The sequence below is a fragment of the Erythrolamprus reginae genome, chromosome 2 (assembly GCF_031021105.1).
Source record: "Erythrolamprus reginae isolate rEryReg1 chromosome 2, rEryReg1.hap1, whole genome shotgun sequence".
Taxonomy (NCBI): Eukaryota; Metazoa; Chordata; class Lepidosauria; order Squamata; family Dipsadidae; genus Erythrolamprus; species Erythrolamprus reginae.
The window spans coordinates 117,372,892-117,386,765 of NC_091951.1; the positions used below are offsets into that span (position 1 = coordinate 117,372,892).

The following is a 13,874-nucleotide window of genomic DNA, read 5'->3' on the forward strand; positions in this document are numbered from 1 at the left end:
CTGTAACTTGTTGCTTATTTCCTAAGATTTTTATTAATATTGCTTCTTCATTGCTTATTTGACCCCTATGACAATCATTAAGTGTTGAACCACATGATTCTTGACAAATGTATATTTTATTTTATGTACACTGAGAGCATATACACCAAGACAAATTCCTTGTGTGTCCCATCACACTTGGCCAATAAAAATTCTATTCTATTCTATTCTATTCTATTGGTAAACAAGATTCTAGGTACTTTTTCCATCAGGACTATAATAGTTATTTCTGTCAATTATAATCAAAACTGCCATTTACACCAAATTGTAAAATCAAATACAATAAGATGAATTGACAAAATGTAAAACAAAATAAGCTTGTATTTGGATTTTCTATATAAATGTGTGCAAACCTTTTAATACACTATTTAAGACATCAGCCATTCCTAGATTTAGGAGCTTGAAGAACATAATTGTCAGGGGGAGAGGGGGCAGAACTAAAAAATACCCCCAAATAATGGTTTGATAAATCCTTGGGCGTCAAGCAAGAAAAGTTGCTAGATTTTTCTTCTTTCTGGAAGAAAACCCAGATGATTGGAAAAAAAGTGAATTTACATGGAATTATTATAGAAGTTATGCATCCCATGATGCCCTTCATCCGTTCTAGAAATGCATTAGGAGATAATGAGTTTTGGCTGATCTCATAGATAGTTAAAAAATTTCCAGTCCACCCAATTTTAAAATTGTGTGAAATTTTCTTTATAGGGGTGTGTGTGTGTGTGTGTGTGTGTGTGTGTGTGTTTATCTTACATGTAACTGACAATGCTGCCCACTCAGATTAGAAGCAGAATTTAAACAGCATGCAAATAAAACATGTAGATGTTTACAAAATTTGCTGTTATACTAATGCTCACAAAAACAGAAAGAGCCTGTATTTTAGATTCCTGCAAAACAGATTTTAGCTATTTTTCTATGACAGATAAAAATGGATTAATAAATTTATAATCATTTATATTGGCTGCCACATATTAATATCTCTGCTATTATTTCATCTCATAACTGTTCTATACAGAACAGTTTGCCTATTACCTCTTTGTCATTCAATTATAGAATGCAAAAAATGACCCCCCCCCCCTCCATTAGCAGAATATTAACAGTCTGGGCTGGGCTGAGAGTGGTTTTATTAATAAAGTTTGCTCCCTTACATAAATGTTACTTTTATTATCAACAATGTCTAGCTACATTGGAATCTTTCATTCCCGAGACACCAGATCCCTGAAGATCAGTGGCTGGTGGAGAGCAGTAAGAAAAAGTTTTGTCTGTAGACTTAAACAATCTTGTTATCATTCAATAACATATCTACTATGTCCTGCAGCTTTTGATAACTAAAAACTCTATGTCCATTCTACATTTTACAAATTAACTTTGCAAATACTTTGCACATTTTTTAATGGAATAATCAAATTCCATTGTAACCACTCCCTCTGCACCTCTTAGTATCTATGTGGTCTGCCTCTTTAATTGTGGATGCAGCACATTTATTGAATATGGGACTACTTGGCAGAAAGCACTGATTGAGACAGAAATCCTTTTCCAAAAAACCCCTCTGTGTCCTGGAAGTTAAATAAGGTATAACAGGCTGCAAAATGTTATTCTTATTTTCTATTCTAAGAACAGAATTCAACATAATCCCTACTCTTTCTTCATCAACCCATATAATTGTCTTTCATGAAGAGATTTTAAAAAACCCTATCATTTTCAAATACACAAAAAAGATACAGTGTATTTGAGACTGAAAGACAAGGTGTGTAAATGATACACAACCGGAACCGCCTGCTACTGCACGAATCCCAGCGGCCGATAAGGTCCCACAGAGTTGGCCTTCTCCGGGTCCCGTCGACTAAACAATGTCGTCTGGCGGGCCCCAGGGGAAGAGCCTTCTCTGTGGCGGCCCCGGCCCTCTGGAATCAACTCCCCCCGGAGATTAGAACTGCTCCCACTCTCCTTGTCTTCCGTAAACTACTTAAGACCCACGTATACCGCCAAGCATGGGGGATTTGAGACACCTTTCCCACAGGCTTATTATAATTTATGTTTTGTATGTATGTGCTGTTTGGTTTTTAATTATGATAGGGTTTTTAGTTTTTTTTAAATATTAGATTTGTGCCAGTATAATATTGTTTTTATCATTGTTGTGAGCCGCCCCGAGTCTTCGGAGAGGGGCGGCATACAAATCTAATAAATTATTATTATTATTATTATTATTATTATTATTATTATTATTTTATTATTATAAAACGGGGAGGCTAACATTTTTTTTAGCAAAGAGATCAGGTCCATTGGCATCAGTCAAGAAGTCATCCAGAATGTGTCATGTTAGGATCAGACACAGTCTTAAGCAGAGTACTACTCCACTACAAAGAATAGAAAGGCTCAACTCTATTTTAGGAAGGCTTAATAGAAAATACTTCTCTCAGCACAAGGTGAGATGACAGAAATACATCAGTCAGATGACTGGCTTTACTGGTAGCCAAAACCTCTCTTAAAGTGTAACTCAGGTTCATTGAATGCCACTTCATAATCCTTTTAAAGTGACAGCGAGCAAACACCTATCGTTTACATGTTCCGATTACTTTACATAAAATGAACTCTACTGTACAAGCCTTTCAAAATATTTAAAATAAGAAAACAAGCCTGCTGCTTGTCAAGCCAGCATCCTAACACCTTGAGCCTCCATGCCCCTTTCCACAATAAAGTTTTAGGATATTCATATTTAAAAAAGCTAAATTTATTCCCACAAGGCTCACTTCCAGGTAAACACAAATTGTGAAATTGTCCACTAGCCAGTATTCTCCGCCATTAATGTTCAGTTCACTGGACAACATCCATTCTGCAGGTCGTATTCCCGACTCAGAAGATATCAACCATCTGTTCTATTGGACAATCACCCAAAAAGGTTCTTCTTAGCTCAGATCTCTCTGCTCAAAAGTCCGGTCCCTTCTAACATTTTAAGCACAATTCAAAGGACTCTCACCTGAAATTTTGGACAGTGTTCTTTTGTTTCAGTAGAAGAAGAGGAGGAATTGATTGAACTGTCCAAAGAAGATGAACTATCTCCTCCTGGTTTGAGCTGGCAACATTTTCCAAAGATTTTGACCGGCGCATCACTGCAGAGTTTCTGATGGAGGAAAAAGATGCAATTGACACATTATACTTAGCAATCTCCAGATTACACGTTTACCATGATATGGTTCTTCTGCAGGGACACCAGAAATGCACCTTCTCTCTAGGTGTGTCTGCTCTCTGGAAGAAGGTTTCTCTTAGACCCAGATGGCCTCCATTCTGCTGTTTAAAATAATTTTAATTGGCTTCTTTAATTAAGAATGAGGTCTTTCCCCTTGCGTTTGGCAATGGACAATGAAATCCTCACTTCATTGCACTTGCTATCTTTTATCTTTTATTCATTGCAACTTCTTTTTAATTGCTGTGAGCCAATCAAAGTTATTGAGAATCAGGAAAATTTAATAAATTATTATGGTTCATCACACAGTCAACCAGATTTTTAAATTGAATTTGGCACTTTTATCTACCTGTCATGTTCTCCCAAGGACCTGGAATAAGCGAATGTTGTTTGAAGGTGTTGGAGAATGTTAACTGTTGCAAGTAATGGATTGACTAATATTCATTTTGTCAACCCTGATTGCATTCAAATGGTGGTCCAAATGCTTTGGAATGACATCAAAATGCCTATTACTATTGGTATTACCTTTGATTTCTTTTACCAGTAATTTCTACTTCTATTTGCTGGTTTTGTATTTTGTGATTGTTCTCTATTAATTTTATTATTGGAACAATATTTGAAAAGTAACACATTACAGCTGAGGAGTATTTGAACTTCAGTTTTGAAGATGGACAGGAACACAAATTTATTATCTATTGGAACTCATTAAAACAGCTGCATAGAAACATAGAAGACTGACGGCAGAAAAAGACCTCATGGTCCATCTAGTCTGCCCTTATACTATTTCCTGTATTTCATCTTACAATGGATATATGTTTATCCCATGCATGTTTAAATTCAGTTACTGTGGATTTACCAACCACGTCTGCTGGAAGTTTGTTCCAAGGATCTACTACTCTTTCAGTAAAATAATATTTTCTCACGTTGTTTTTGATCTTTCCCCCAACTAACTTCAGATTGTGTCCCCTTGTTCTGGTGTTCACTTTCCTATTAAAAACACTTCCCTCCTGGACCTTATTTAAGCCTTTAACATATTTAAATGTTTCGATCATGTCCCCCCTTTTCCTTCTGTCCTCCAGACTATACAGATTGAGTTCATTAAGTCTTTCCTGATACGTTTTATGCTTAAGACCTTCCACCATTCTTGTAGCCCATCTTTGGACCCGTTCCATTTTGTCAATATCTTTTTGTAGGTGAGGTCTTTTCTTAGGATGTTTTGAAAACATTTATATCTCATTTAAATGAGTTACCAATACGTAAAAGTAAAGGTTTTGCTTAGTGACTGCATTGCTTAACGACTAAGTTGCCAGTCTTGCTATGGTTACTAAATATGGACTTCCTGTGTGCTGTCAATTAACTTCTGAATCCTTAAGCTTTTGGTAGAAATAGTTCCAGCCAATAGATGCTGAACAGGCAGAAAGTAATAATGAAGTGCTACAGGTTGTCATTCAGGCCCATGAGCAAGTCTCAGTGGGGAGTCCCACTGCATGTGCTGAAGTAAAATTTAACTGCCATATTGTCTTTCATTTCAACTACGGTAGCAAGTACCTTGGGTTGCCTCAAAATTCAAGCCAGCAATTTTTAAGACAGTAAATGATACCAGTAAGGAAGATGATATCCAGGCTTCCCTATTCCTTGAAATGGAGAAGTGGTATAGAAACATGAGAAAACCAAGTTCCCAGCCAGACATTTAAAAAATGAGCTTTTATTCTGAAGAGATCTGACATTTCCACAAAGTTTGGGATTGGAGCTGATTTTTTAAAAAACAGTCTTCAATGAAAATGATTCACAGAAATTCAGATTGTATTTAAAACAATGGAAGTTCAGTTATTAATCACAGATTATTCTCCCGATAACAACATTTGCAAAGGAAAACTTTATTTATTATTTATTTATTAATTGGATTTGTATGCTGCCCCTCTCTGAGTTCTTGGGGCGGGCTCACAATATAGCAAACAATATACAATGTACAAATCTACAAATATAATTAATTTTACTAGAAAAACTTTAAAACTCTACTAACATTTAAAATCATTCTTTATTGGGGTGGAAGGAAATAAATCAATATGTAATTTTTTAATGCATGGCTTTTAATTCCCAAGAAGTTGTTACTAAAACTCAGGTGGAACATCTGTATCAGGGAAGATTAGGAAGGAGCCCTGGGTTTTTCAGCCTTTCTGATGTTAAATTCAGTAGAGAGCTGGAAATTACCAAGGCCAGCAGTTTAGAGCCCTAAACAACAGTATTATTACAGAGAGAAACAGACCCTGAATTTATGAAGTAAATATAAACCATTCAATTTAATATATAATTTTAAATTATATAAACCATTAAACCATTGAATTATATAAACCAAATATAAACCATTATGGAGGAGTTGGGAGTGGGAGGCACTGTCCTTCAGTGGTTCTCCTCCTACCTCTCTGGCCGGTCGCAGTCGGTGTTAGTGCGGGGTCAGAGGTCGATCTCTAGGTTTCTCCCTTGTGGGATGCCTCAGGGGTCGGTCCTCTCCCTCCTGCTATTCAATATCTACATGAAACTGCTGGGTGAGATCATCCAAGGGCATGGGGTGAGATGTCATCAGTATGCAGATGACACCCAGTTGTACATCTCCACTTGGTGTCCAGTTGGCGAAGCAGTGGAAGTGATGTGCCGGTGCCTGGAGGCTGTTAGGATCTGGATGGATGTCAACAGGCTCAAACTCAACCCTGACAAGATGGAGTGGCTGTGGGTTTTGCCTCCCAAGGACAATTCCATCTGTCTGTCCATTACCCTGGGGGGTGGAAACTATTGACCTCCTCAGAGAGGGTCCACAACATGGGTGTCCTCCTCGATCCACAGCTAACTTTAGAACATCATCTTTCGGCTGTGGCGAGGAGGGCATTTGCCCAGGTTCGCCTGGTGCACCAGTTGCGTCCCTATTTGGACAGGGAGTCACTCATGCCCTCATCAACTCAAGGTTCGATTACTGCAATGCTCTCTACATGGGGCTATCTCTGAAGAGTGTTCAGAAACTTCAGATGCAGCCACGTGAGCAGTCATGGGCCTTCCCAGATATGCCCATGTTTCGTCAACACTCCGTGGCCTGCATTGGTTGCCGATTAGTTTCTGGACACAATTCAAAGTGTTGGTAATGACCTATAAAGCCCTACATGGCATCGGACCAGAATACCTATGGGACCGCCTTCTGCTGCATGAATCCCAGCGACCGATTAGGTCCCACAGAGTTGGCCTTCTCTGGGTCCTGTCAACTAAACAATGTCATCTGACATGACTTAGGGGAAGAGCCTTCTCTGTGGCGGCCCCAGCCCTCTGGAATCAACTCCCTCCAGAGATTCAAACCGTCCCCACCCTCCTCGCCTTCTGCAAGACTTTGAAGACCTATTTATGTCGCCAGGCATGGGGTAATTAATATACCTCCTCTCTGGCTAGTAAGATTTATGTATGGTGATGATTGTGTAATTTTGATTGTTTTAATGATAGTGGGTTTTTAGCTATAATTTTTAATTATTAGATTTGTATTGCATTGTTTATTGTTGTTGTGAGCCGCCCCGAGTCTTCGGAGGGGGCGGCATACAAGTCTAATAAATTATTATTATTAATTATTATTATTATTCAAAATTCACCCTTCTACCATCTTCAAGGCTACAAGGTTACAACACTTTTTCTCATTCTTTAATTGGAGGCAAAGCTAAATAGTATTGGGGAATTTAGTCCCATAGCTTAAGAAATGAAGACCGAGCTGATTCAAGGCCAGTATTTTTCCCCTTAGAGCTAGAACTTAAGATTGCATTACTTCTCCCAAGAACAGCCTCTTATTATGACAGGCCAATGATTAAAAGGACAAAGCTGAACTCGTGCACTGTTAGAACTGCTACTGGCTTCAGGGTCTGGTATTTTCTTTTGTTTGCTTTTTTTTTTTTTTTTGGCATGCAATAGCTAAAAACATGTGAATAGCTATCATATGATTTCACTAGGAACCCATGAACTAGAATTGCGTTTTATCTCTGACAAACAACAGCGTCTTGGACCAAGCTCTGCATCATGTGATAAAACCACACTGAATCTAAGAGTTGCAGCATTTTTGTTCAGGCAAGTCACACTGTAGCATTCAGCTGATGTTGAAGGTTTGCTTAATTATGCTTGGTTGGAATCAGGCATATTTCAATGTGGAGGAAAAAAGGGAAAGAACTTGACCTGGAATGATAGAATCAGCGGTGGGTCCCACTTGCCTTCCCTACCAGTTCACATTGCAACAGAAGTGTGCTTTTTGCGTGTGCTGACTCGCTTCACTTGCGCGCGCGCGCCCCATTGCATTGTGCAAAACACCAGGAAATCACTCTCTGCGAATGCGCAAAAACCTTTGTACATGTACAGAGGTTTTTTTTACAAGCCATGGTGACCAAAAGACTGGTTTGGCAAGCAACAGTAAATTTCTGCTACTGGTTCTAAAGAACCAGTTCAAATTGGCAGCATCCCACCACTGGATAGAATATATTTACTTACGGGACTGCCTTCTGTCGCATAAATCCCAGCGGCCGATTAGGTCCCACAGAGTTCGCCTTCTCCAGGTCCCGTCAGCCAGACAATGTTGTTTGGTGGGACCTAGCGAAAGAGCCTTCTCTGTGTGGGCCCCGGCCCTCTGGAATCAACTCCCTCCAGAGATTTGCACTGCGCCACCCTCCTTGCCTTCCACAAGAACTTGAAGACTCACCTATGTCGCCAGGCCTGGGGCAATTAGATCCAGACCCTCTGACCAATAAATGTGATGCATGGTATGATTGAATTGGTTGACTGATTTTAACCTATTGGGGTTTTAGCTGTGGTTTGTTAACTTATTAGATTTGTTTTGTATGCTTTGTTTTACATTGTATCCTCGAGACGCCCCGAGTTTTCGGAGAAGGGCAGCATACAAATCTAATAAATAAATAAATAAACAAACAAACAAACAAATCAATCTAATAAATATATATATTTCCCAAACCATACATTTCCAAGCTAAACCTAACATCTACAGTATACAATATTTGAACCATCTTTCAAAAAATTATCCTACCAATCAGTTTTCTACAAAGCTCTCCCTGAGCACTGTGTCTTGAATGCATCTTTCTTGATCGAAAATACTGGGAAATGTTATATCTTTGGCCTTTACAGTGGAATGCGATGAACCTCAGAATCCCCATAGGTAAAGAGAGGTCAAATGGTTCACCATCTTTTGGATGCCATCTGTCAGCAGCTTGCCAGACAGCCAATCATACTGAAAATGTGGAAGCCAGACAAATTTTAGAACATGCAAATTTAGAACCAAGCGTATGCTCAAAATCAAGTCACTGGACATCTGGATCAAATATCTGAGATGTCTCCCCCCCCCTTTTTTTTTTTCTTTGCAAGGTTTTCAATTCTGAATGTCAATGAAATACAAGATGCAACAAATTGTCAGAGATGATGCAACAAAGGGATTGGCTGTTTGCTGCTTCAAGCACAGCTCAAGCAATGTTTTCAAAATTATAAGGAGATTAATGACCAAATACTACATATCAAGGAACCTGGAATTGCTCCTTAACAAATATATAAGTGTAAGAAGTCAACATTATAGGCAGGGGCAGGCTACCATTTCCAGCCCTACCGTGTGCGGGCCCTTATGCGGGATTCAGCTTCTGTGCATGCGCAGAAGCAGAATCTCATGCAAGGATGCGCATGTGTGAGATTTCCGGGGGGGGTTTGTCACTTCTGCGCATGTGCAGAAGCAAAAAAAACCTGTAAATAGGCAAAAACAAGATAAGTGCCCACTTGGTGCTGCCCACCGCCATTCACCCCACCGCCCACTATGCCATGCTGCTGCCCTTCATCTCATGTGCCTCTTGCAGCGGCTTCCCCACCACCATCTGCTCTGCCATGCTGCCGCCCCCTCGCCGCCGTTCGCCCCACGCGCCTCTTCTGGTGGCTTCCCCCCAACCACCCGCTCTGAAATGCCACCCCCCTCGCTGTCTCCCCCCCCACTGCCCGCTGTGCAACGCCACCACCCTCATGCACCTCTCGGGGCAGCTTCCCCCCCCTCTGCCAAGCCGCTGCACGATGCGCTGCTAGCAGCCCGCCTGGCCCTTACCTTGCTCTGGTGACCTCCTGCAGGGGTGCCGAGAGCATGCAGACAGGGTGGCCCTGAGCTCCAGCCATGCGGCCTGTTCTGTGCTCTCCTGCACTGCAGACATCTCTCTCCTGCGGCGCAAGAGAACAGGCACGTGGCCAGAGCTTGGCAGGCAGTTTTTGCCAGCTACTGCTCTAGGCGCCACATTGAGATTCTGGCGGACGTCCTTCCGGCAGCAAAAATTGCCAGTTTCTTGGCTTCCGCGCATGTGCAGAAGCAAAAAACTCGGTAATTTTTTACCAGAATTGCTCCATTTGTGCGTGCATGGTGCGTGCACGCCCAGGGGCAATGGAGTGAGCCTACATGCTCCATTTCCACTGTCGGAATGACGTTTTGGCTGGTACCCATCACTGACTATAGGTATTATACTGCTATGTTCACTGAAACCATGAGGCAAGTAAGCTTTGAACTGGAATTAACACAAGTTTTGTCAATATTGCAGAATCCAATTTGAGACCAAAGATTTAGTCTTCCAAGGTTTCAGATGAGTTCCGGACTATAGACTAAGTTGGTACAAGGAACTATATGTACTACAGGTACATATAGTTCCTTATACCAACTTAGGAATGTCCTCTTTTAAATCACAATTTTTGAAATCCTCCTTTTTCTATATGAGTGAAATGAAGCACATTGATGGAGTTTGCTAAACTATTTAATTACAAAGCAATTGAAAGGGAAGGTATAGGTATCCCCTTCATAGTCAAGTCGCTTGAATGATGAAAAATAGAAATTCCAAAGCTCATATTCTGTACGGTCATCACCATATTGGGCCAACTGATCTCTGCTGCCCAATAGAGCTTTAGCTAATCAAGGATTTCATGTCACAGTTTGAATAACACAGTAGATGTAGACTTGGTTTCCAGCCTTAATCACATCCATGCCACATTAATCACACCCATGCCCTGTTAATGACAATTGGAGCATTTTTGTCAAAGTATCACAAGCTCATCATTGCCAGGTTTTTGCTCCAGACACATTCACACTATTTTACACAAAATAGTATTTCTAAACTGGAAACACTGTTGCTCACACTCACCCAAAATGTGGTATTATATGCACTTATATACACATTACGCAACAATTCTGGTGTGGATGGAACAAGCAAAAAACAACAACAAAACACTTGTAAACAAGTTGTCATGCAGCATTTCTCATTCCATTAAAAACTGAGAAATGGACTACTTTCACATAAACTCACATTTTAAAAGGGTAGAGTTTGATATTTTTATGAGGGAGAGAGGGAGTATGCACAAGAGATTTTCAAATGGAACATTGTTCAAGCATGCACCTGCATAAGAAACAGTAAGTCAAGGTTTTTACAAGGTTTTCTTTCGTCTATATAAATATTACAATATTTGGCACACACGCTGAATACATCTCCATAGTATTTTTCTTTAAAATTACAAATGTATTCGTCTTTCATGCACATGTTGAATTTCCTTTCACAATGCAACGTATTTCGAACAAATTTAGCACTGGGACCAAAGCTAGTTTATGTGCAGAAAAAACAATTGCATGTCATTTAAAATCTTAAAATACACATTTTCAGAACTGGCTTTTATGAAAATATTGTATGATCGCAATCATGTTTTTTGTTACCCTCATTGCAGAATTTCTCCAATTACTCACTAGTCACGGCAATTACAAAGATTTGAGATTTTCTATCAGAGTGGAATTTATGGCAAGAACGTGTTGGTTGCAAAAATGTGAAATGAATATGCATCGACTCCATTAAATTCAGGTCCTCCTAACTTTAAAGGTTGAAAGACTTCTTTGTGTCCAAAGGAAAGTCAGACAAAATGCAGTGACAGGAGGAGACAGACTCATTTACACTTTCACCTCTACTACTCCTACTACTGCAAGATAATAAATATAACAGTGAGGTTAGGGTCACAATGAAATTAAGTGGACACAAGTCCAGCCACCACAGGCAAAGCAATCAAATATGGAGAACATTTCTTTGAGGATAGTACACTTTTCAGGGCTGTAGCCATCTTCTCCAAAGTGCATTGGGACATGATCCCCAGTTAGTCTAGTACAGGAATACAGTGTTCCCTCGATTTTCACAGGTTCGAACGTTGCGAAAAGCCTATACCACGGATTTTCAAAAATATTAATTAAAAAATACTTCGCGTTTTTCCCCTATTCCACAGTTTCTCCCGCCTGATGATGTCATATGTCATCGCCAACTTTCGTCCGCCTTTAATAAATATTTTTTTAATAAACTTTAATAAATAAACATGGTGAGTAATAATCTAAATGGTTGCTAAGGGAATGGGAAATTGTAATTTAGGGGTTTAAAGTGTTAAGGGGAGGCTTGTGATACTGTTCATAGCCAAAAATAGTGTATTTACTTCTGCATCTGTACTTCGCGGAAATTCGACTTTCGCGGGTAGTCTCGGAACGCATCCCCTGCGAAAATCGAGGGAACACTGTAGTGTGACATTCTTGCTTTTCTCCTTTGACTGAGGCTTGAGAACAGAGGTATTATGCATCATGGGTTTTTATAAAATATTAATGGAAAAAATATATCGTGGATTTTCGCTACTTCGCGGGTTTCCTGCGGAACTCGCCCGCCTGAGACGCTACTTGCCTACATGGGATTGTAAACAACACACGATTGGTTGATTGATGGAGAAGTGACCATGATTGGCTCAGTACAGTAGCGCGTTGTTTACTTTTCGTCTGTGTGCAGCTTCCCCATCTCTGAGTCTGCTCCTATACTCGGCCATTTTACGTGGAGCATCGTTTCATCGTATAGGTTTAGGAATTCAAAACATTTTACAGTAAGTGTAAAGGTACAATACATGCACAGAACAGTGTGGGAATTGTTATTAATGGAATAGGAAAAGGTTTATGTAGCGTAAAAGTGTGGGGGAGGGTTTATAAAGCCTTAGAATAGTATATAAATACTTAAATAAATATAGCGTCCCTACTTCACGGATTTTCATTTATCGTGGGTGGTCCTGGAATGTAACACCCACAATAAACAAGGGAACACTGTACTGCAATGCTATAGGACAGTGAAGGCAAACCTTTTTTGGCTCAGGTGCCAAAAGGGTGCGCCTGTGCATTATAGCTTGCGCCTGTGCGCCCACACCCATAATGCAATGCCCTCTACCCACACATGGGCACACACCCTGTGCCCCCCCCACGCGTACAACCCCCACGCTTCCTCTTACGCATGTGTACAGGCCTCACTGAAATCTACAGACTTATGGTAGGCGTGTTGGGCTGTTTTTTGCTTTCCCCAGGGTTCAGAAAAGCTTAGGTTTGATGAAAAATGGCTGAAAAGAAGACTGAATATAAGTAGGAGCTGACATAGGGCAACATGTGCCATAAATTCACCACCACTGCTGTAGGGTAAGGAAGTCTTGTGAGGTTTGCCTTTTGGACTTTACTGTTTTGGAAGCATTTTGAGATGAACCTTTGAAACCATCATCTGCTCGTGACAAGAGATTTATTGTAGTATCATATGATACGGTACACAGTTCTTTGTTTCGTTACATTCCAGTTTATTTTTCTTTCTGGTTATGACTAAAAATAAATAAGCAAGGTAAATACACATAGCATATCCTTGATTGCTTTTACCCTGGATAAACCTGGAGGTTGCTCTCTAGTTATCAAATCAACCCTTCACAATCAAGGAACAGCCTAAGGAGGGTGGCGTACCCTCAATTAGAAAGCATAAAAATACATTGAAGTCTAGAAGTAACAATTATAAAAAGTGTAACAATATAAAACAAACACACATACAATTTTTTTTAAAAAAATCTAAAAGAAGAGTTAGGAGCATTAGAAGGGCATAGAAGAGCATAAAAGGTTATTATGTGGCAGACTAGATCTGTAGCAATATAGACCACTCTAGAATGAGAGTTAAACATTCATTAAGACTGTTTTGTGGTGCAGGTCATTTTTTGGTGGATCTTGAGTGGCGCTGTATAGAATTTGGCAAAATACTACTCAGTATGGAATAAATAAATGCCCTACATGGCATCGGGCCAGATTACCTGCGGGACCATCTCCTGCCGCATGAATCCCAGCGTCCGGTGCGGTCCCACAGTCGGCCCTCTACGGGTCTCGTCAACCAGACAATGTTGCTTGGCAGCGCCTAGGGAAGAGTCTTCTCTGTGGGGGCCTCGGTCCTCTGGAATCAGCTCCTCCCAGAGATCTGTACTGCCCTCACCCACCTTGCCTTCCGCAAGAGTCTGAAGACTCACTTATGCTGCTAGGCTTGGGGCCATTAGATCCTAGCCCCTGGTCTTACAAATGTAATGTATGTTCACTGTGTAAAAGGTAGTGACTGATTTTAATATTATTGGGGTTTTAGATCATTATTTTTAATTAATTGGACTATGATGTTGTATTGTTTTTATATGCTGTGAGCCGCCCTGAGTTCTTGGATGTCCAATAAATAAATAAATAATATGAATGGCTGAAAGAAAGAATGGATAAAAGATGAACTAGAACTGTCAATACTTGAAAGAATAACATCAAATCTTTATAGAC

At 40.1% G+C, this 13,874-nt stretch overlaps 1 protein-coding gene across 3 annotated transcripts in view; it reads right to left on the bottom strand.

The window, feature by feature from the left end:
• The window catches only part of FNIP1 (folliculin interacting protein 1), a 133,885-nt gene that overhangs the window by 56,628 nt on the left and 63,383 nt on the right, over window positions 1–13,874 (bottom strand). For all 3 annotated transcript variants that reach the window (XR_011558026.1, XM_070739277.1, XM_070739278.1), the window contains exon 3: window positions 3,014–3,157. Coding sequence is in view for 2 of the 3 variants with exons in the window: in XM_070739277.1 (XP_070595378.1) it covers window positions 3,014–3,157 (144 nt within the window). In the remaining variant the exon portion in view is untranslated. The remainder of the gene's footprint in view (window positions 1–3,013; window positions 3,158–13,874) is intronic.